Source organism: Erithacus rubecula (assembly GCF_903797595.1).
Source record: "Erithacus rubecula genome assembly, chromosome: 25".
NCBI classification, from domain to species: Eukaryota; Metazoa; Chordata; class Aves; order Passeriformes; family Muscicapidae; genus Erithacus; species Erithacus rubecula.
This window is the reverse complement of record NC_136677.1, coordinates 523,970-547,859: the sequence shown is the minus strand read 5'-3', so window position 1 is coordinate 547,859 and position 23,890 is coordinate 523,970. Positions and strand designations below refer to the sequence as shown.

At 51.3% G+C, this 23,890-nt stretch overlaps 1 protein-coding gene across 16 annotated transcripts in view; it reads left to right on the top strand.

The window, feature by feature from the left end:
* Positions 1-23,890, top strand: part of CADM1 (cell adhesion molecule 1) — a 128,168-nt gene that overhangs the window by 47,831 nt on the left and 56,447 nt on the right. The window contains exon 1 of one of the 16 annotated variants that reach the window (XM_079326769.1): positions 11,771-11,906. The exons of the other annotated variants lie outside the window; for them this stretch is intronic. Coding sequence (XP_079182895.1) covers positions 11,801-11,906 — 106 coding nt within the window. The 5' untranslated portion in view covers positions 11,771-11,800. Of the gene's footprint in view, positions 1-11,770; positions 11,907-23,890 lie in introns of those variants that run through there. 16 annotated transcript variants of the gene reach the window in all.

The following is a 23,890-nucleotide window of genomic DNA, read 5'->3' as shown; positions in this document are numbered from 1 at the left end:
TGAATCCCAAATCCTTGGCAGTGTTGAGTACACAGGTGGGGAATTCCTTCTTGGCACTTCGTGTTTGCTTTGGATTTTGTCTGTAGATCCAAGTGGAATTTCCATCCAGTGAAAATGTTGGTGCCATGGTCCCCTCAGTGCCACCATGCCAGACCAGGCTCACCAAAGTGTCCCTGCAGTGACCACCCCCGGGTGCTGCTGGTGGGAAACTCCCACAATCTCATCTTGTGTGGTGCTGGAGGCTGCTCCTCAACCAGAGATCTGGAGGAATTAATAATTCATCTTGTGTCTGTAGGAGGAAAATGATTCTTAAATTTGATTAGTAAATGACAGGTTTCAGCCTGGTAATTTGCAGCCTTTATTAACAAACTTGCAGAACTTATCAATAACGCTGGGAGCCTCTGTATTTTGGGCACCTTCATTGTAGCTGGTGTCATTTTTCCCGGGAAAGAAGAGCTGGTGTTCCTATCTTGAGCCAAGCTCATTAAGGCTGCAGGGCTGTTCCACTTGTGCCTGCTGCTCGTGCCAGTTATATGCCACAGATGAGTCACAAGCCTGTTTTGATTCCTGGTGGTTCTCCGCCTGCTTTGCCAAATCCCCCAGGATTTCTTTTTGAGATGATCCTCAGTGGTGAACCACGACTTAGAGCCTGTCCACAGATTTTATGTGGGATTCTTGGGTTTCTCTCAAGCAGTGGTATGAGACACGCTGCGGAGAAAATAGTGGCCATATGTAGTCTAGTCTTGTCGAAAGTTGGGAGAAGCTGCGGAGTGAAACTGCTCCAAGTCTTGTTGGAGTTTCCTTGGCTCTGCACTGCGTCAGTGACAGGGACTTAAAAGTCCCTTGAATTTCCTAAAAGTCCCAAGACAACTTGAGGAGGAGTTTTTTTCCTGGTGTTTATTTTAGTGCATTGGCGCCGTGCAGGGAGGCCACGAAGCAAACGCTGCTGGGGTGGGGAATTGCTCTGGTTAAACTGTGCAGCAATGGGGGTGTCAGGAGGGTCTCGCCGGGGAGGAGGAGGGGTCTGGGCTGTCTGGGGGCTGTGGATGTGCTGGCAGAGCCTCTCTCCGAGCTGGTTTGCTATGCAAATTGGCCGCCGAGCGTTGCGGCGCTCACTTGGGATGATGCTCTTGAAAGTTGTGCTGCTTTTGTAGATAAACACGAAGACACCCGCTTTCAACTTCACATTCTTTAACCTTGTTTTATTCCTTGCCTAGTGCTGGCACTTTCAAGGCAGATGAAAATCAGACTAAATTTAGCAGGGAGCAGAGCCCCCGTCCCTCCTTCCCCCACCTCCCCATTCCACGCGCAGCATCCGGATCCTTTTGATTAGTTTTGCCCTTGGTTTCTGCTTCAGATGTGGAGTTTTGCAAGTTGATGCTGTAGAGAAGCCTGGGTTTTTATGAAGTGAGCCCTTGGCGTGGCATGTCTTCAGTCCTTTGCAGAAGTGAATTTGGAGACTCTGTTTCCTCCTGTCAGGCTGTGCCCTGCTCTCTTCCTGTCTTGGCACTTCTGCTTTTTTTGTGCTTCAGAGAGGTGGATTTTCTGTATCTCATGGTGCAGGATGGAGCCACTTATCTGGAGAAATTTCATGGCTGGTACTGGTGAGCATCAGTGTTGACAGACTGTGTGTGCTGGTCCTTGCTGCTCCTCCGAGAACCTGCTCAGACATTCCCCAGCTCCTGCAGTCCCACAGTCTCATTTAGTCCCTGTTTGAACAGAGATTAATTATTTTGCTGTGTTGTGATGGCTGTTCGAAGCCGAGCCCTCAGGGGAAGGAATTTTTTAAGGCAGTTGAGCCTCAAGATTTAATTTGAACTCCTGTCTCTGCATTTGGACAAGCAGATTAATTGACCCTTGATAGGTATGGGCTGTGCTCCAAATGAGCAAATCCCAGCTGCTTCCACTGTGCCTGTGCAGATAAATGGCTGGGATGTGTGAGGTGGGGCACTCAAACCCCCCTTGTCCAGCTGAGAGGGGAGCTGAGTGTCTGGAGAGGATTATTGTGGCTCTGGTCACCTGAGAGCAGAGCCACAAAACACGGAGCCCTGCTGGGTGTTGAGATGCTGGGTGAGCATTTCTGGTGCCAGACTTGAACATGCAGCTGAAGAAGGGACTGGCTGTCCCGTTTCCTGCTCCTGTGGCCACCTGCCCCTGTGTGTGCCTGGACCCAGACACGTCTGAGCTGGTCCATCCATGAGTTTGGTGTGTGCAGAGCGTGGGCACAGCCCAGCTGAGCTGCCCATGGGGGAACCGTGGCCCTTGTGCCGTGGGCTGGGCTGTGCCAGATGCCAGCAGCTTCTCTGGGTGAGCAGAAATGCTCCCAGCAACTTTCTTCTTAAATAACAGCACTTTGCACATTCCCTTCTGCTTTTTACTTGTGAAAAACAACTGCCTGTGCCCTTTACTTTTGAAGCCGAACGGATGTGTGTGCTGTTTCCACTTGGGAATGAAACTCGAGTTTCCCCAACCCAAATCACATTTCCTCAGTGCTGTTTAGGTGAAAATTACAAGTTCTGTAAATTCTCTTGCACAGTTGATGTGTTTTGTAGCTACACTGATAACGTTCATGAGCCAAACATAACACTGGCTCTGCAGGATGATAAATTTGCCCTGGTTTTTAGGTCCTCTACTACCTTTGTTCTGAGTAATCAAATTAAAGTAATCTCTTATTACAGCATGGCAGAACCTGCACATGCAGCTGTTTTTTATGGTAGCTGCAGGCCTTAAGGTAAGTTAAAGTTATTTCAGTTGTTACTTATCTTTGGAATGACGATGGTGACAAATGGCCAGTGTAATCTTTCTTAGCAGATGGATAGAAAGGAAAGATATTGCACAGGCTGCTCAATGAATTCATAAATTTTTAGACTGGAAACACTGAGTTGGATATTGAAACACTTAACGTGACAAGAAGACAGAGAATTGTTTTCTGATCTTGTTGGTGCCATAAAGTGAAACTCGGTTGGTGAACTTCATCAGCAGCTTCTTGTGGCTGTGTAATCTAGATGGGAGGAGAAATAATCCATGAGATAAAGATCCCTGGGGTCTGTTCTGCCTTTCCTGCCATGAGCATGGGAAGTGGGGTCCAGCAGGTGTGTGTCCCAGGGTGACCCTGAGGGGTGCCTGGCCAGGGAGGGCAGTGGTCAGTCCCACAGGGATGCTCAGGGATGCTGCCCCTCACCCCCTGTGTGTTCTGGGTGTTGATGAAGCTCAGGGTGGTTCTGGAGCCCTTTAATATCAACCAAATAGCAGAGAGCAGTTTGAGTGTCCTCTCCAGCAGTGTCTCTTTAGCTGTGTGTCTGGTTCAGAGGATGGTGATGCTTGGTTTAAGGTACACATCATGCAGAGAAGGGCCTTCCTTTGCTGTCTCTTGGCTGACAGGCACAGGCAGGAGCTGCAGAAAGGACATCCAGAAGCCAGAGTGGCTTGGCACGAAGCTGCAGAGCCGTGTCTCAGGGATTGCCAGCAGTGCTGTGGGGATGAGCTCCTTCCCTCCGTGCTGGGCTGGCTCTGTGCTCTCCTCTTTGCCAGAGTGCCAGGAGCTGTGCTCAGCACTGAGCTCGGGGTGCAGATCCAGCCTCTCTCAGCATTCCTGCTCCTGTTCTGCCTTCGCTGGGAGCCAGGCAGAACTGGTGTGAGGCCCATGGCTTTGCTGATGAGCTGTTTTTTCTGCATGAAAGGAGGTTTTATTTAGCATGATGTTAATTGGGTGCTGTCCTTGGTGTGATCCTGTAGGTTTGTGAGCTGGATGGGAGAGGAGCAGCTCCCTGGCTGCATCTGCAGCGCTCACACTCGCATTTGTGAGAGGGAGGGAATTTGGCTTCACATTTTGCCAGCTATAAAGAAAATATTTTGATACAAGCCTGTGAGTCATTGGAGGTAACAAGGAAGGAAGTCTGAGCACTGGAGCTGCCTGTGGCTTCCCAAGCAGCCAAGTCTGAAATGCAGGGCTGTGGTCTGAGGAGCAGCTGGGTCACACTGAGGTGCTGGTGGCCCCAGACTGGGCAGATTTGGGGTTCCCCATGTCCTCCCAGTGCCTGGGGCTGCAGCATCAGCTGAGCACCAGCCCTGAGCCCTGTGGTCCACACTGAGCATCTCCTGTCACCCTCCCTTGCAGTGACCCAGTGCTCTCCCCAAGGATGAGTGACCGCCCTGCAGTCCCCTCCTGGGGCTGTGCAGGTGTGCTCTTCACAAAACATGGCCTGGAGGGTTCTTCCATCATCATCTGTCACCCTGTGACCTGACAGGCATTGCCATGGGTGGGCTGCACCAAAGACACAAACTCAGGTAACCCTGTGGGGTTCTGCTCTCTTCAGTGTCCGTGCTCCCCTGGGAATGCTCCTCACTGGAACACCTGGGAGACAGACAGGTCAGGGCTGGGCCACTAAAGCTCTTTTAAAAATGCCATCATGGGAATATTGGCCTCAGGCACTGGAGAGCTTGGCCAGCATGAGAAGCCTCTCCCAATTGTCCTCCTTGATGCAGCAGTGTTTAAACGATGCTCATTTCCCGTTTGCCCTTTCATTTGTTGGATGGCTGCTCAGAAAAGATAATTTTTTTCATTTTCCCCGGGCTTCTGGGTGGTTTAAAAAGAAGCTGTGTGTCGTGCAAGATGGTTGCAGAAAGAGTGGCTTTGGAATAAATAAGGGGGAGATGTGTGTGAGTGGGGAGGGGGAAAGGTGAGGCTGTGGCAGGTGCTGCTGCCCCTGCAGGGCTCCAGCTGACAGCAGAGCAAACTCACCACTCGCTGCCCTCAGCACAGAATCCTGATTATCCATTTGGAGCTGTATAAATGTGCAGACAAACAGAGCACTCTGCTCTTCCCGGGGCTGCTGCTCGCTGGAGCTGCAGCTTTAAACAAATTCAGCGGCCGGAAATCTGTAAAACATTTGCAGGCTTTGAATATTCATCCTGTGTGAGTGTCACCCAGTGACATCTAAGAGTAACTGGGCAGATATGGGTGCCAGGCAAAATAGGGAGTGGGGAGTCTGGCTCGCTGATTTGTATTCTAGATGTAAATCTTAAATTAGTTTGAGGTTTTTAAAATGGATTTTTAAATGCCAGGCACATAAGAGGCAGAATTGATATTAATATTAATAGGCTTAAAAAGATATTAATGAAATATTTGTATAATTTTTCTTCATAATCAAGTCAGAAAAGTATCAACTGACCACAGGGCTCAGAGAGCTGCGTTGTGCCATCCATCTGATGGGCCTCCATGTGTGCAGTGAGACCCTGGACACCTGGGTCTGCCCTTGGCTTGGGGCTGACCCACACCCCAAATGGCACTTACTGGGCTGTAATTTGGGGACCCATATGGTGGCAGAGGCACCACGCTGTCCCTGGCCTCGGGGCTGGAGTTCAGAACACAGAGGCAGTGCCAGAAGGTGCAGTTCCTTGGCAGGGAGCCTTGCTCCAAGCAAACAAGAACTTGGGAGAGTTAAGAGTGGTGTCTTGCAGATATAAATAAAATTAGGCCAGTTGCAGGAGGAGGAGGAGATGGGAGAGGCCTGAAATATTATGAAGATATAAAGCACTGCAACCTACACTGAGAGCAGTGTGATGTTCCTGCTCATCTATTCGTGTTGAGCTGGCTGGAGCTTTAAATTTTAAAGCCTGGGTGGAGAAGAGGGCAAGGTTGGGCAGCTCTAGAGGCTGTGGTGGTGCTGCCAGGCAGCTGAAGGGCTCTGGGGAAGGGGATGGGATACAGGGATGGATGGGATGTCCGTGCTGCTGAAAACCTGTGTGTGCCAGGGAGCAAGGGCAGACACCCCACACAGACTGGGCAGCTTGGAAACCTCAGGGAGGACAAATGTGGGGAGCAGTGACCCCTGCCTGGGTGCCACAGTGACCCATGGCTGGCACCAACAGCGTCCAGGGAGTTGTGCAGAGGGTGCTGTGGGACAGCCAGGGGGACAGTCTGGAGCTGCTGGGGCTGCTCCACCCTGGGTGGGCTGCACAGAGCCCAGGCTGGGAGGGGGTTTGGGGGCAGGGGGGATGCTGAGGGTGCTCCTCTGCAGGAAGGATGTGCAGGCTGTTCCTGGCAGATGCTGCAGGTACCTCCGGGCTGTTTTCTGTCTGTCTGCTGTTCAGCAAGGAGTTTGCCTCCACCTACAGGAAGCAGAATGCAAGAAAAAACCCCATGGTCACAGAATACTCTGTGTTCCAGAGGAGCAGCTCATCCCTGCTCCTGGAGCTGCTCTGGCAGCCCAAAGGCTCCAGACAGGTTGAAATTCCCTGTTCCCCCTACCTAGACCTCAACGAGGAAATGCTGTGAAAGCTGACAAGCCAATAATTGAATTTTGGTTGTGTTTGCGAGGCTTCTGCTGGGGTTTGTGCTGAAAGACAAAGCAGATCTTCGTGAGGAGAGCAGTGATGGTGCAGGAAGGTTTGGGGAGTCTCAGCTTTGGGGACAGTCGAGAACAGGACCACGACTGATACCCGTGCTGGCACAGCAGGCTGGGCAGGGAAGGGTGGGGAAAGGGCTGGAGCTCCCATTGCCATGGAGCTGGCAGGTCAGCAGTGGGGCTGAGGCTGGGTTACCTGTACAATCCCATTCTGAATTCATTTTGTTCACCTTCTCTCTGCATGTGAATGAAGAAGAGAAAAAAACAGAGCTTGGGTGGCTTCTCCAGGGCATCGTCACAGGGAACCTTTCAGTTCCTGTTTCACTCCCAAAGTGATGGGTGGCTGTGTCACTTCCTCCCATCCCACGGCTGGGTGTCTGTTTGGTTCCCATTTGAATATTTGGGAGGTTTTCCAGTGCAAGAGACCTCTGTCTGGGGCATGCTGGTGTTGTAGGGTGGGCACACTGGGGTGCTGGGCACTGTGAAATATCAGTGTTACTGTTGTGGGCACTGCCACACAGCAATCCACTGTCACACTGTGGAATAATTGTGTTTGTGTGAGTTGTGGGGATGGTGTCACATCTCAGTGATGTGTGGAAGAGAAATTCCAACCTCTGCATTTTTTGTGCAGGATACCTGACAGTAAAGCTGTGGGATGACCTTTATCTTTATGAGCTGGGAGAATTAAGGAGTTCTGTATTTTAGTTTAATTAAGCTATAAGGCATAACAGATGGTGCTTTTCTGGGTGATTATTGAATGTCTCTGCTTTGACTGAGAAGTGCAGTAGCACTGTGATCACAATGGATTGTGGTTTGAAATACCTGAGCTCTTGAAGAACACGTGTTGGCAGCTGTGCCCGCACTGCCCCTCTGCATTCTACCCCGTGGGTGCTGATATTTTCCATCCTGTTTGGCCAAGGTGCTTGAGTGGCATTGGCCACCTCTTGTGGCTGTGAGAGCAGAGTCACCTGCTCCCCTCTGCAGCTTCCAGGTATGAGATTCCGCAGGGAAATGTTCTTGTATCAACTGCCCTGAGCAGGGGCGGCTCTGTGCTGCATTCTTCTAATAAAATTGACAAACAAATTACCCTGGAATTTCCAAAATTACCCTAGAATTTCCAAAATTACACGGATTCAGAGAGCCCCCAAAGCCCAGTGTTCAATCTGCAGGAGCATCTCTCTGTAGGAATCACCCCTGATGAGATAGCACTGGCAGCAACTCAGCAAGGAGGGATTGGAAGCCCAGAGCAGCAGCCAGCTCCTGTGTCTGCACACCAGGTACACCCAGAGCTGGAGATGGTGCTGTTCCAATATTTGCATATACATAACCAGGTCAGGCATTAAAGATGCATTGTAGCACGGCTGCTGTGTGGGACTCGCCGAGCTGAGAGGAGCTGAGGTCATGGCAGGTTGATTTGCTGTTTGATTTTTTTTTTTTCCCCTCTATTACATGAAAACTGTGCATGAATTTGTCTGTGCTGGGTGTTCCTCTGCCCGCTGGCAGCTGCCATAGTTACTTCAGATGTTAGAAAGCAGCAGAAGCAAGGGAGAGTGTGGAATTAATTGAGCAGATCTGACCAGTGCGAGGCTTTGGCAGCAGGGTTCAGGCAGTGGATCACAGAATGGGTTGGGTTGGAAGGGCCTTGAGATATCATCTCATTCCAATCCCTGCTCATCCACTTTCCCAGACTGCTCCAAGCTCTGTCCAACCTGGCCTTGGACACTGCCAGGCTTGGGGCACCCTGTGCCAGGGCTTCAGCACCCTCCCAGGGAAGAATTTCTTCCCAATATCCCATCTAACCCCTCTCACTGGTGCATCATCATCATCCCCTTTTCTTTCCCCACACTTGCCTGACATGGGAATTGCTCACAGCCTTGCCCTGAGCTTGTGCTTCCTCAGTATTTCAGATCTCTGACTAATATGCCTCAATTTTTCTCATTAATGGAGTATTTGAAATGATCAAAATGAAATAGATTCACTTCCTGGCTGTAAAGTTGTTACAAGGATGATCTATGAGAAGTTTCTAACAAAGATGTAGTCTTTTTTGGAGAAAACCTCCCATTTGTCTTGATCTTGTGCTGTTACAAGATGATCTGGGATCATTCTTTAAGTGGTGAACTTTGAAAACCAGCAGTTACACAGGAAAGCCCCGAGTTGTGGTTTCAAAGGGCCTCATTCCTTCTTGACCTTCCTTTCTCTCCTTGTTTGAAGGACAGGTGTCTGCCAATAAAGGCAGGAGTTTCTCTTTGAAATGGAGAATGTAAACCACCTTTCTATAAATTATTATAATTTTGAAATTAAGAGGCTTTCAAGCAAAGATAGGGGAATTAGGAATAACAGTTCTTTATTAGGAAAATTAAAATAGAAATACAGCATTACAAAGAACAATCCCAAAACACTGCCAGAGTCAGAATCCAAGCTGACACCCGTCAGTCAGTCAGGGTGGTGGCACAGTGCCATTCCATGGTGCTGCATCCTCCTGCAGTGGCAGATGTGGCTCAGCTGGAGCAGTGCTCCTGTAGAAGGTGCAGTTTCCTCTGAAGGTCCAGGAATGATGTGGAAAGGTCTGGTTTTCCTCTGGAATCCAGTGGAAAGAAAGTGCCTTGGTGTCCAAAATGTCAGTTTTTATCTGGGTAGGAAAGGCTTGGCTCCTCCCCTGGCTGGAGCATCTCCCAGTGGGATGATTGAATTTTATCAGTCATGCACTGGGACTCACTGGCCATGAACAGGAGATATCTGCTGGAGGGAGGACGGGCTATGGGAAGCATGAAGATGATTGCCCAGCTGGTTTTTAACAGTGGCCCATTAACAGGAGATATCTCCCACAGCGGTAAGAATCACTGCCACACCCAGTTTTAAACAATGGCCCATTAACAGGAGGTGTCTCCCACAGTCACAAGATTCACTGCCACACCCAGTTTTTAACAATGGCCCATTAACAGGTGATACCTCCTGGATGAAGGGTGGGTCATGGGAAAGGTAAAGATGACTGCCCCACCTGGATTTTAACACCTGATCTGTTAACAGGAGATATCTCCTGGAGGGAGGATGGGCTGTGGGAAGATAAAGGTGATTGCCCCAGGTGGTTTAAAGATGGCCCATTAGCAGAGGATATGTGCCAGGAGATCAAGGTCACTGCCCCACCTGGCTCTGGCGGATGGGATAGAATACACATTGCTGGCCACATCCTGTATTGCAACCCAAAACACTTTCCTCTGTTTTGGTGAGCCAGCTCCTGGTTCCCACTGGCCGCAGGGTGGTGGCCACATTGGGACACTCTCTGCCTGACACTGAGGGTCCCACAGTGGGGCTGGAACCCCTCGGGTGCTCCCCCTGCCACCCTGGGGTGCTGCATTTCGGGGCTGACAGCACAGAGAGCCCTGGGCTGGAGATGAGCTGGCTCGCTGCCATTCCCAGAGACAATGCCCTGCCTGAGCAGCCTGGATTGGGCTGAGGAGAATAATTGCCGCTATGAAATAATTCCGCAATTACCGCTGTAATTAAGGGCAGTTTGTTAATGAAAGTGCTTGGTGAGTGATGGCTGCAGGGCACTCCATCCCGGGCGGGCTGGGACGCAGCTGTCGCTCGCAGGGTGGATGCAAACACCCGCCACGGCTGCTGATGAAGTGCTGTCATTACCCCCTGCCCTGCGGGAGCTGGTCAGACAAGGAAAATAAACCTAAAATATGACAGCCCAAGGCCCCTTCTCCCGCCCCGTTAATGGGATATGCAGATGCCCTTCCCCAGCTGATCCATCCTGCAATTCTGCACCTCCGGAGCCATTTGTCAGCAGTATCGACTTTGGGCTGCGTTTTTGTCACTTTGCTTGTTTTGAGCTTGTTTCTCCACACCATGTTTCCTTTTAGAACACAAACCCTCGCTGATTTTTCCTTCCTATAGCTTAAGAAAAATTGCTGCTAGGAAGTGTTGCCCTGTTTTGTGTGTCTGGGTGTGGAGGGAACACTGCTGCAGACCCTGGCACAGCCCTGTTTGCAGCCTTGGAAATACTTTGGTGTGTTTGGGCAGGAGTCAAACTAATGGAGTATTTTGCATTGCAGGAGGAGGCAGCTGGCAATGGGCACACTGTTTGTGGGCTGAGGATCTGTGAGCGTTTCCTGAAGCCAGTATCACAGCATGGTATGGAATTGTTTAGGTTGGACCTGTAGGGTCATTGACTCCAGCAGTGACCTGTGCTGTGATGGCAGTGCTGGCATTCTCAGGGAATGCCATTCAGGAGCCTCCCTTGCTTGTTGTGTGGCCCAAATCCTCGGTGCTGGTGGCTCTTGGCTCTTTGTAGGTTCATGAACAGATTTTCCAGCGTGGGAGACAGGGTGGGTTTGGCCTCTCATTGCCCTGAAGAGGAGGGTGGCTTTCCCAAGGTACCGAGTCACCCTGCTCTTGTCCGGGTGCCAGGTTGGCACTGAGTAAGCCAAATTCCCGGGGAATTTCAGTTCCAGGTGCTGGAGGGCTTTCCCTGGGAGGCATTGACTTACACCAGGTGGGAACAGAGGTCAGGGAACTTGTGGGAAGAGGGGAATGGGGCAGGTTTCAGATGTGCTGAAGAGCAGGGAGGCTGCTGGTGCAGAGGGATTTTTGGGTGCAGCTGAGGAGCGATGTCACTTGTCCCCATCCCTCTGCTCCACGGCCGCAGGGCAGGGCTGCCAGGGCAGCAGCCAGCCTTCTGCAGAGCAAGGAGAGGCTTTCATTGCTGCAGCTTGTTAGAGGTGGAAGGATGTTTGTGTGCCCAGCACATCGCTGGGTAGCGGCGCCTCTTGTTCTAATTGGATTTGCAGCCTGCTGAAGAGCCGTGATTTACAGCAGCTGCTCAAACACGCACAGCGAGGTCCTGGGGACTGCTGAGGTGTTCATCTGACCATCAGCAGAAAACCATCCGGGCCCCACGCACTGGGTTTGCTCAGGCTGAGCTCCGGGAAGAGTGTGGGGAGAGGGGGAGCACAGAGGGCAGTGTCCCTGTCCCATCCCTGCCGTGTCCCCATCCCTGTCCCATCACTGCCGTGTCCCCGTCCCATCCCCATCCCTGCCCCGTCCCCGCCGTGCCGGAGCCCCGCTGTGGCTGCAGGGAAGGAGCCTCGTCTGCCTTCACAGGAGGCTTGTCAGGGGTTTTATAGATCTCCATAATGAAGATGGATCAGGTTCATTCCCGTTGCCAGCTCTCTATCAGAATAGCGCTAATTACCGCGGGCGCACGTGCGCGCGCTGCCATCTTCCTCCTTGGAGCCCGGCGCGCCGCTCGTGCCGCTCACAATGGATAAAATGAGGCAACTCTTCCCCTTCTATTTTTGGAAAAGTAGTTAGTAAAGGAGAAGGAAATTGATTTTGGTGTCAGAAAGGACATTTCTGACAGGAGCATACTTTGAAATGATTCAAGGCATCTGTTTCTGTTGCAGACACCCAAAGCTGCTGAGAGCGGTACCTAAATTAAACTGTTTAAGATGTCAGCTCTGGGTACGAAGGCAATTTACATCCCGGTGGCACGGTTGGAATTTTTATCGTGTAATGAACTTTCTCGCTCAGTTTACGAACAAAGCCTCTCCCACGGTAACTATTTTTGTAGAACGTACAGATCCTCAGGTGCAGGATTGATGTTGGTGTCAGGAACGGCTGGGGCAGGAAGTGAAGGTGTGAGCAGGAGCTTTGGGCGTGCTGTCTTCATCATTGCTGGCTTTGGGACATCAGTTGGTGGCCTTTGTCTTATAATCTTGATTATAAGATTATGATTGAACACCGGGGAGGAGCGTTCCTCCTTGCTGCCAGTGGTCTCCCCCATCCTCTCTGCTCTGTGGAGGGTCTGCAGTGAGGTCACCTTCCAAGGTGAACGTTAAATTAATATGGAAGACTTCTAGAGCTCTACAATTAAAAGGTCTTTTGCTTTCCCCACTTCAGAGCAGATCTGATGGTTTATTGCCAGAGCCTTGGCTCCCAGCCTGGCTGACCTTGGATCTATGCCTTTTAACTATCAGCAGGGTTTCTTGTGCGCTGTTGTGGCCTTTTATGCAAAGAACAAGCCCCTATTGTGGCCACCAGCTTTGCTGAAGCATTAGTGATGCTCGGAGGATGCCAGCAAAGGTGGGAGGCTTCGTTTCCCTTTCACGTGCATCTCTCAGTCCGGCTCTTACTGTGCCCATGAGGTGGTTGGGAATGTAGAGACCCTTTTTGGTATAGATATTTGCCTTTTTAAGGTTTTCCTGATCAATTGAGGCAGATGAGGAGCCTGAGGGGAAGCACAGGCTGCGTTTGACAATCTGGGACTTCAGGGTCTGGTTGCTTCAGCACCTTTCATATTCCCAGTTCTGACACCTTTGGCAAATGGTCCAGAAATGACAGCAAGGCTGATCCGATCCCCTCAGAATCAGCTTTGTGTCCCTGCTTTATGTGCTTGAGTTCCAGCCTTGGCTGCTCAAGCAGAGCATCTGGTTGGCATTGAAAATCCAGTGCCTGGTCTCAAAAAGGGGCATTACACGTGCTGCTGCTGTTTGGGGTGTGTCAGCAGCTCTGCACTGACACAATTTAGGTATTCCTTTGAGTTAATTTTCACTCAAATTAAGTTGTCTGCTTAAGGGGAGAATCCACACCCAACTGCCAACAGGAGCAGCATATTGAAGGGGTCATGGGTGCCGTGTCATTATCATTTGTATTAGTTTATATTGGCTGAGAGGATGAAAGGGGAAACAAGAATATTGACTTATGTTACTTCATATTGAATTAGCATCCCTTTGCAAAGGGCCTCTGGCTTGACTTGGAGCTGTGAATAGTTTCTGTTCAGCAGAGTGGGGAAGTTCTGGAGCAGGGCTGTGCGTGTCCCTTCCCAGTGCCTCCTCTGCCTTCTGCTGGGTATCAAACTCAGCGAGACCTCGCCGTGCTGAAGCTGAGTGGAGTTTGTTTAAGCTTTGACTGCAAACAGTGGATTACCTTTTATCACGTTATATAATGAATTATTGATCCACTGATTGTGAATATTCCGGGGAAGGCAGGTCCAGCCCTCGTGGAGCAGAGCCTCTCCTGTCCCAGGCTCACACTGCCACGTCTCAGACCAAGCACAGCTCATGGGCAGCGTCCTTGGAGCGTGGCTCCAAGGGCACAGATCCTCAGCCACCCTTCGGGCTGTCACAGCTCCCCCTGAAATCAGCATTGCTGCAGCTGCTGGCAGGGGAGAGGTGACATGTCCAAGCCTGCACTGGTGAAGGTGTCGGTGGGCAGCGTTTGGATGGGGAGATCCTGCAGAGTGGCACCCTAGGACAGCCCTGGAGCTTCCTAGGGCCTCTGCTCCTTGGAAATGCAGATGTTGTCTCTTTGCTGATGCCAGAGAAGCCCTAGCTGGTGTTTATTGAGGTGGCAGACTGTGCTGACACTCCGTGCTGTTCTGAATCTCAGCCTCACCAGGTCCCTGCAGGCGAGCAGAGCTCTCGAGGCACCACTTCTGCCTTCAGGACCTGTTCCCTGGGGCCGAGGGATCCAGAGCCTGGATCACACACTTCCATTGTGTGGAGGGCAGAGATAAAGCCAGAACACGGGCCGTGCTGGCTGCAGGCTGCCGGACAAGGTGTCGGGAGCTGTTTGCCCTGGGCGGGACACGGCGCGCATGAGGAGCAGCGCTGGGCTCTGCTCTCCATCTCTGAACGAGCAGATACCATCGCTGGGAGCAGAAAGGGCTTTCAGGCTGGGGGATGAGCTCCTGATTGCTTTGCTCCTGCAGGCTGCCAGTCTTTGGCATTCCAGCAGCATGGCCCTGCCTGCATCAATCGATCCCCGCCCGCCGTATTGACAGCAGCTCCGATAGTTCTCATCTGAAGAAGTGCAGCATGGATAATTAAGCAATGCACTCTGCAAGTTGGTGATCAGCTTCTCGTGGAGGACCAGTAATGAATAAAAAGTACATTAAGTAAATTAAACTCTTGATGCCTGTAGGTCTGTAACTGCAGAGTTGCCTTTCTGAAATTCATTACAGTTTATAGGAGTTCTGTTAATCAAGAGACTCCTGCAGAAAACATTCTGGGAATTAAAGTTTATTTTATTTCTGTGTTGTTTAGGACAGAGACAAGTGATGTTGCTGCAGGTCTCTGAATACTGAGCAGTTCAGAATACTCTGAACCTGGGCCCACTGAATGTGGAAAAATTGAATTTTAGCAGTTAAATGGTCTTGCTCCCCACTGAAATATATCTATATATATAAAACTATGTATAATGGGACTTTATGCTGTTTGTCTCTAAACAGACACCCAGGCTGATGGGCTCAGTGTCTGTAACCAGCCACCCTTGTGTTTCTTGGTGTGTGTGCACAGAGTACCCGGGCTCTCAGCAATGCCCAGGATCTGTCCCAAGCTGCATGGCCACAGATATTTGTTGATGTTCAGATTTCTTCCGGGGAGCTCTGAATCTTTGTTGCATTCTGTAAACAAGAAATGCCTGGCTGAGCAGGTGCCCTTCTTAGTGTCCAGATGTAGAAACGTTCTCCAGCGACATGAGCACGCTGCAGAAACCGTGTTTGCTCTCTAAACTTTTTTTATTTTTTTGCGAATCGCTGCCAACTGCATGCTTGGATGGGAGCCATTTATTTGTAGCGCAGTCAATCTTCCCTTAAAGAAAACCACCAGTGAATTAGCTTTTGCATAGTGTTTCAATCAAAGCATTTGATCCTTGTTTCTGCGAGATAATCCTAAGAACTTCTTATTTGGAGAATAGAAGGCCGTGATGGATTTAATTCATAAAGGGAAGCAGCCGTAAGGAATGTAAATGTAAGAGGCTGATAAGGTAGGATTTCCTAGTTGCTATGACAACCCCTGGGTCATGAGCCTGAGAAAATATAAAGTAAGTCCTGGAGCTGTGAAGATGATTATAAAATTTAACTGTCATTCTTCATTTGGAGTTGATGGCAAACATTATTTACTTAAGTTTATCTCCAGGCGGGCGAGGATCCTTTCTTCCTCCCTTAAATCGCAGCCTCGGATCACAAATGAGCGCGTTGTGCGCGGCCAACATGACGAGGCGAAGCCACTATTTATTATTCTAACCAGACAATTTGCAGGGAACATCCCTGTGGGTTCGGTCGGTCCCGTGCAGAAGCAGAGCTTTTATCCAGCACATCCCTGCCTGACGCCGCTGGGTGCAGGGGATGCTCCCGGGGGGATGCCGTGCTCAGGATGGTTCCCCCACCCCAGGGGTGCCCTGATCCCTGTTTTCTTACCCTGGAATCCCGTGTTTGGCTTCCGCAGGGGCGGGAGCGCTCAAAGCTGGTTATTTGTGTGCCTGGTGGGCTCTTCCCTGCCTGCAGGAAGGATCAGGGAGCCTCAGCAGCCTCTGCATTCCCCTGGTGCATTTCTGTGCTCTCAGCATCGCTCCCACCTCAGCCACGGCAGCTTGGCTTCATCTTCTCTTCTTCCTTGTTGCTGCCCTCCGGTTTCAGAGCAGCAGATGAATCCTCCTCCAGCCCATAAACATTTTGTGTTCCTGAGGGCTGCAGGAGCAGTCCCAGCTGGGATGGAGAGGGGATGAAATTCCCGTGTGCGAGCTGCCGGCGTGCTGCTCCCGGAGTTTGGGATCCGGGGGTGTGGCAGTGGCACAGCTGTCCCAGATGCCAACTGCTGCAGAAAGCTGCACTGGTGCTCTGGCAGCCTCTCTCCAGATGGAAACCAGGGGCTTCCTGGCTTTCTGCAGCACCTGCTGCACTGATGGGTTCTTCTAATGGTTTCAGCCGTTCCTGGTGTCATCTAATTTAAAAAATACATATGTGCTGAGCAGTGGTGTGTGTACTCTAAGGGATCAGCTGTGCTCCTCAGCAGTGGTCTCTGGCCTTTGAGGGAAGGTGGGAGAAAAAATTCTTGCAATTTCTTAAAGGATGTTCCAGCTCCAGTATCGGACTTGAGCACTGGAAATCACTCAGCTCCTCCCTCTGAACTTTGTTTTACTGCATTTGGAAGGCTTTTCTCTGGCTGCTGAGTGTACTCGAGGGGATGAAAAGGGAAGTCACTGGATTCAAAGAATCCACGTGCAGCAAATGCCTTTTGAGGCTGTTCACTGGCTGCAGGATTTAGTGTGATGCTATTTTTGAGGCTGCTCTCACCATTTCAGTTGGGAAACTCTTTCACCTTTGCAGCTTTCATCCTGAAATGATGCTGGTGCGGGCGAGCTGGCAGATTGTGGTAAGGATCAGAGTTTGTAGCCATCACTGAAGAGAAGTAGTTTTTGTGCAGATGGAGCAGAGCAGTATCCCTGTACTGGGAAAACCAGAGCCCATTACTTTTCCTGGGGTGGGAACTGTGTGAAAGTGCTTGGCTGAGTGGGAATTGCAGCAGCCCCAAGTTCTGCTGACAGTGCCTGTGTTCCCCATGACCCCTGTCCTCATGCACACCAGGGGATGGGCTCAGAAGCATCTCTCTGGTTCATGACACTGTGTGTGGGGGTGCTCAGTTGAGCTGTCCGTGCTCCATGGCCCCAGGTCCTGTTTTGGGAAGTGCCACAGCTGGGAATGGGCTTTGGAAAGCAAGAGGCATCCTTGTGCATGTCCCTCTTGGGTGGACACAAGTTGTGCTGGCTCTGTAAAGTCAGGAGCTTTGTACTGAGAGTTTTTCCTGGTTTGGTAGCACAATTTTTCCAGCCAGGCTTTAATCCTTCTGCACACTTTGTGCATGCTTAAACACAAAAACAAGTTTTCCCTCAGCCTGTTTTAAAGTGTTTCCAATTGCAGGCAGGGGTCTGTTTCTATCTTCAGCAGGGAGTCATTCTGGGAGGGTGATGGTGAGCATATTGTGGTGTTCAACATTGCCTTCATCAGAAAGGCTGGTTCCCAAAACTTTAGTGGTTCCCCTTTGTATGTTTTGGTAGCCAGAGCAGGCTGAGCCTCAGTTGAGCAGTGTCTGGGGAAGGAGTTCATCCTCGGACCTTGCCTGGGCAGGCACTGGGGTGTGGTTGTGTTTCTCCATCCAGTATTTAGTTATTCAAGGCCACGTTTCAGGAAGGTGCATCAAAAGATCTGGTCCAAAAGGCTTCCCCAGGACAGACCACTGTTCTGGAGCTCTGAAGCACAACAGAGGATGAACCATTGGAGCATAACGAGGCTGATGAACACAAAAGAGCATTTTTATTTGGTTTCTCATCAGTCCTTCGTGAGCGTTGCAGTGTCTGTACATCGATTGGAGATTTAGCCCTACTGCCCTTGTTATCCCTAGTTTAAGATGTAAAATGCTTTTTTTTTTGCAAGTGTGGAGGCAAAAGGCTTTTGAGTTAATTAAATCTATGAAGAAATGAGCTGTGAGCTGAGCATTGTAGTCAGCCCTTTCCAACCTGAGCCTGGACCCCACGGCGCTGGCCGCTCGCTGTCAGCGTGCCGATACCTGCCAGCGTTCAGGTAGCATCAGATCCCTCTGTAAAATGGAGATTTCAAGCAGCTTGCAGGAGGCTGTGCATGTAAACCTGAGCCAGAAATAGCTGCTCTGACAAAGACTGACAGGTACGTGCCATTCTCTTCATCTGGCACATGCTGTCGGCGGTGCCGCTACGGGAGCTGGCAGCAGCCTTGCAGTGGTGGGTGGCAAACAAAGGCTGTTCTCAGAAATATTTTCCACACAAAGTTAGGATTAAAAGCACAGAGCCGCTATAAAATACCAGCGATAACGACATGGATGAAGGGAGTTGCTGGCAACACACAACTAAACTGAAATGTGTAAAATGAGGCTTTTTCTTTTGTACCGAGTTTTGCAGCATTGCTTTCGCACAGGGTGCGTTGCCTGTGATCTGCTCTGCCTGCTGCAGTTGATGGAGCAGCTGGGATCAATAATCAGGGCTGTGTGCAGCAGCATTGGCTCTGGGATGAGGCTGCTCAGGGGCTGGAAGGTGCTGGTGCTGCTGGTCAGCCTCAGCCCAGCCTGGTGGTGCCGTGCTCACCTTGACTCATCCTTGAGTCACCTCCCGAGCCCGGGGGTGGATTGAGCCTCAGCCATCTGCCAGATCCCTCCAGGAGCCCCCACAGCCCGATGCCAGCGTGGCTGTTCCCCTCCCACAGCTCCAGACGCATTCCTGGGCTGGATCCCCCATCACTGCTGGCCTGGGTTGGTCCTGGTGGCTCAGCAGAGCCCAGGCAGGGCTGCTGCAGCCTGCCCATTCCTGGGATGGCAGGAACACGGGGTGTCTGTGCAGGATGTGCTCCTCAGCACAGCCTGGGTGTTCCCTTAGCTCTGCCCCACACCTGTGCAAGGTGAGAGCTGCAGCTTCGCCCCAGGTGCCTCCTGCTGTCCAGCCCAGCATCACTGGCAGGACACAGTTTTCCAGGGGATGCTGGCAGTCATCTCCAGCTGAAGGATGGTTTCTAGGACAGTGTGAACCCCTTCCCAAGCTAATCTGTCAGGCAGGAGGAGCTGTCAGGCTGGCTGGAGATGCAGGAACATTTCTGGCCAAAGTGAAGTTGGGCCGTGATGGGTGGGTGGATATTTCAGATACCTTCAGCATCAGAATACTGAGATAATTGAAATCAGAGATAATTGCAGAGCAGTCCTGGTAAATGTCCTGAGTTCTGCTCCTGTAGGAGCTGAAGCTGTGCAGGCAAGTGGACAAAGAGTGCAGGAGCAGTGAAGGGTCTTTGAGTAAGTACAGAAGATGAAGATCAACCTCTCTTCCCATTGCCAGCATCTGTTGTTGCCAGAATGTAACAATTGTGTTGAATACCTGGCTTTTCAATTAAATCCTGTTAATTCTCTTTGTGGCGTGCACTGTGTTGTAGGAGGTGATGACTTCTTTTCCTTTGCCTCCTTGTGTGGGAGCCCAGGCCAGCATCCCCAGCTCTGAAGTGGCTTTTTGGGGTGGTTCTGGTTTGGGTTTGGCAGTCTGCAGTAGTTAAGGATTGAAAAAAAAGTGTGCTGTGATCTCCCCTGAGGGCTCCACAAGTCCTTCATGTTGTACTTGACTCCACTTCCATGTCTTCCAACTTGACTCCAGGTTTTTGCAGCTGCTGAGAAATGGAAAGGTTTGGAGAGGACAGGTCCTGTTCTTGTAGTCAAGTTTTGTATTGTCTTCATATATATCAGGTACCATTAAAAATTCCCATTGAGGAGGCCAGTATCACGCTGATAGTGTTGGCAGAGTCGGGGTTGGACTGGCATCCAGCACTCCTGTGGTGACAGAACCCATTTTTCAGTGAAGTTTTGTTTTCCCCTTTGCCCATTGAGTGGGTTCCACACCCTCAGCAGGACCAAAACCAGAACAGCTGTGGCAGCTTTAGGGGACTGCTGGAAAAGCCTGTTAGGAGGTACAAAGGCTGTGTTTAATTTATGGAAAAGAAGGGAGGGTAATGCATGAGAGTCAGAAATTGGCTGTTCTCTTTGTAAGTGAAAGGTCACGTTACCGAGCACGGCAGGGTGGATTTGTGAAAAACGAGCTCCTGTTTGCGAGGAATTAGAATGAGTCGCTGATTTTTTATTTTTTTCCCCACTTGTGACCTTTAAAGATGCTGCTGGTAGATTGATAAGCACGCTGATGCTTTTAGCAGCCCGATCCTCCATTTCCCTGTCGCAGGAGGACAATCTGTCAAACGCCATGGGTGTCACTCGCAGAAAACCTTCCCCTGCAGCCCCCGGGGAAGGAGGGATGTGGCAGCAGGACCCGAGCTGACAAACAGGGAAAATTCAGCCTTGTCTTCAATGAGTAAAGACCTGCATTTCCTGTGGTCTAGAGCCTCTGGCTAAGGACTTTCCCTGCATCCTTTTCCCAGTCAATTCTACTTTCTCCTTTCACCCTGTCCTTGGCAGGGTTGCAGTGCTGCTGCCTGGTGGGACAGTGGGGGTGGTTTGGGAAGTTGGCTTTGCCCCTGAGCCAGGAGAGCTGCTTTCCCTCCTGTGCTGCTGAGGAGTGCATTTTGGGGCTGGGAACTGATGGTTTGGGGAGCCCCGTGTGCATTGCAGGTAGCACACGGTACCTGTGACACATCAGAACATCTTATGTGGGTTGTGTTGGTGACAAAATTAGTGGCACAAGAGGGTGGGCTGAACTCAGAAAAATCCTGTTGTTAGTGGTGGCCAGCAGGTCGGTGTGTTGAGTGTGCCAAAGCTGCTGGGGACGCAGAGGAAGCTCCTGGTGCTGCTCTGGCTGGCTGAGCCTGGCAGTGTCTCTGAGAGGTTTGCTGTTTGTTTTCTGTTCCTGGAGTGCTGCTGGCACCCAGCTGCGGCTGCAGGCGCCCTGGGTGGTGCAGTTCTGTGTCAGCTCTCCTGTGCTGTGCTGGGTGCGTGGCACAGTCAGGCTGGGGCTGTCCTGGCAGCACCAGCGCTCTTACCATCTGACAGTGCTGCAGAGGAATCAGTGCTTCTCTGCCGATACTGCCTGCCAGTGCCCTTGGTCATCCCTTCCAGTTCAGGCAGAAACTGGAGCGTGGCTTTGGTCCAAACGCTGCTCTGAGTGCTCTGACCACGTGAGAGCTGCTAACGTGAGTAATTCCACCGTGTCATTTGGTTGCCCATTACTGTGGAGGGGTGTTCGTGCACAAGTAATTCTCCTGCTGCAGTTGTGAGGCTGTTCCTGGCCTGTTCCTCTGCTCCAAGAAGATTGTTGTCCCTTTGCCCCTGTGGTGCTGAAGGGCTCACCCAAGAGATGTTTTTCCTTGCTGTGACGTGCTGCCCTCCCTGGAGGAGCAGCTGACCATCCCCACTGCCCAAAGTGCCCGAGTTTGGCACATCTGGCCTTTACCCTGGTGGGCAGTGGGATGTTTCTTGACCCTGCCCTGCTTTAGGATGCTCTGACTGCTCATTCCCCATGGGCAGAAGGTGCCTTTGTGGTTTCACTCGGGCAGAGCCTAAGTGCAGGTGCTGAATTCCTTTCCAGGTCGTGTGCAGGGCACGAAGGGTGGAAGGTGCTGCCAGGACTGGCAGCTCGTTCCCTTGAGGGCATCTGGCCCAGGGCAGTCCCTGTTCCACAGGGTCCCTTTGTGAGTGCCCTTACATAAGCACGGTTCCTCAGCAGCACGATGGAAATCTCGTCAGGCCGGCCAAGTTCCCTGGTTCGGAGCCAGACATCTGGGATTGGGGTTTTCATGGCATTCTTCAGTAGCATGAGGAGCCTCATAAAGCAGCTTCTCTGGGGTATTGTGCCCAGAGCCACATTCCCAAGCAATTACAGCCGGGCTGCAGCAGTAATGAGCCCTGGCTTTGGGAAGGGACAGGGACACAAAAGGGGAACGCTCAATGGAAGCTGCGAAGCCTTTGAAGGTGAATAGCTGTGGGCTTGTTAATTGGGATCAGCACTGGGAACGTTCTCTGCTCCTCCGGCCCCGGCAGGGTGAGCAGGTCCTGGCAGGGTGAGCAGGTCCTGGCAGGATGAGCAGGTCCTGGCAGGGTGAGCAGGCTCCGCCAGGAGCAGGGTGGCAGCGAGGGAATGGGGCTGAGAAGCTGCAGCTCTTTGGGGTTTCACCATTAATGATCTCTGACCATGGGGATGAGGTGCAACTGAGCCTGTTTTGGGCCAGACATTGCTGCAAGGGCTGTTCTTAGCTGGGCCAGTCTCAGCCTAGCAAAACGCTGGCAAGGTTTTGGTTCTCTGGCCAGCAGCACCATCCTCAGTGTCTGTGGGTGGCAGGGATGCAGGAGCTGCCCTGGCTGAGCTCGTTCCCAAAGGTTCCCACCCCGGTGAGTCTTTGGGAAGCAGCAGTGGGATGGTGGGAGCTGCTGGTGCTGCTCACAGGCAGGCAGGTAGCTATCCATGTGGCCAAGCTCCCATTTATTTATAAGCCTGGGGTTTGTTTTGGAGTGTTTCAAAGCTCCCTTATTTTGAACGGTTCCTCCAGAGCGCGGTAGGTTCCAAATAAGAAGTGAAGTTTGAGTAAGAAGCACTTTGGATTCTGCAGTGTGTTATTGCCAAGGGTCGTGTCTGTGTGGGTAACTATCAGAGAACGTCTTGTTGGTGTTTGTTAGGAGACAAGCAGCCCTCTGAGCCGAGTGAAACACTTGTCCCTGGGATTTGGGGTGAGTGGATTGTGACTCAGCCCGAGTGCAGTGCCCACAGTAACGCTGTGCGTGCTTGAGGCTGCACAAGGCTCTGCCAGCTCGGGGTAAACCATTGCAAACTTGCAGTTTCCCAAGGGAAAGCAGTTGGTGGAAGGTGCAGGGGCCCAGTGCTTCCCCTCCTGCACTCCCAGACTCTGGCTGGCAGTGCAGGGATGGGTTCCTGGGCTCGCTGAGGGGCTCACGGGTTCCGCTCTGCCGTGCGGTCTGCAGTTCAGAGTGACAACTTCAATTCCTTGTGTTGCGTTTCGGATGGAAAGGAAGAGTATGGCAGATGAATTTCCTCCTTTTCTGATTCCCTCCCCCCGTTTGATTGCGCTATTGTTTCTGTGGGCACATTAAAATAGAATTTGCCTGGAGCCGTTATCCGCTGTCCCCGCGCTAATCCGCTTGCAGAGCTCTGCTTTGTGCTGCCCTTGGCTAATGAGCAGAGTGCAGTTCTCTTTCTGGGAAATTACATGAAGCAGCACACCCATGAGCCCTTCAGAGCCACGATTTGGTTTGGTTCTCGTGAGCAGCCCCAGCTCCAGGGCTGTTCATCACCCTGCCAGGGGGATCCAGCAGGAGGATTCAGCCCCGGTGGAGAAGAACCTGCTGTGCTCCACCACCCATCCCATGCACACTGCTTGGATCCCTGTGAGAGCAGGATGAGCTGCTCACAAATTAAGTGCAGGCAGTAGGAAAAGGAAGATTTTGCTGGTTGAAGTCACCTGGCTCGTTGTGGGTGTTGAGCATATGGTGTCTGTGTCAAAGCATTTTTCCACAAAACTTGAGTGTTTCATCTTATCGCCTGAGCTTAATGCATTCCATTCACAGGGTGGTTATCCCAGGGTGGTGGCTCCAGGTCCAGGCTGAGGGGTGAGCTGAGGGAGGGGTGCTGCTCCAGGGAGGATGCTGGGGCTCAGGGTGTTGGTGCAGGAACCCAGCGAGTGCCACTCCAGGGATTGATGACACCCACAGGACCTGCCTGCCTGCAAACCTCCCAGTAACACACACCCCTGGCAGCTTTAGCAAAAAAAATAATCCCCAACCCAAAAGCACCTTCACTACAGGGTCTGCCCAAGCGGCTCCTCAGCAAAAAAACCCTTTTAACGTTTATAAACCAGTTTTAAAAGCCATCCTGAGCCAGACTGTCATTTCAGTGCCTTGCTAGCAAAGTACCCGTGAGGAATTGTCCTTCATTTGTGGCTCCAGAATGTGGTGTGTCATCCAGTTTGGGGAGAGCAGCGTTTACCGGGAGGTCACGGTTGCTGGGGCTTAAGGAGGGGTGTTCTGGACAGACTGTGCTCTGAGTTAGAGCAGGTTTTATAAAGTGGTTTTAAATGCAAGTGATTAAGGGGAGGATTTCTCTTGCTCTCAGGTGCAAATGCAGCTCCTGATTAAAAGTCAACTGCTGAAATCTGAAATGTTCACAACAGCACTGCTGAGTTATTTATTGTGGAGCATTTCCATTGAAAATGAGCCTTGTTTTAAATATCCTACCCTTGATATGCTGAGTGAGAGGGGGCCAGGCTTACAGTTTGTGAAAACTTGGCAAAAACAAGCAGA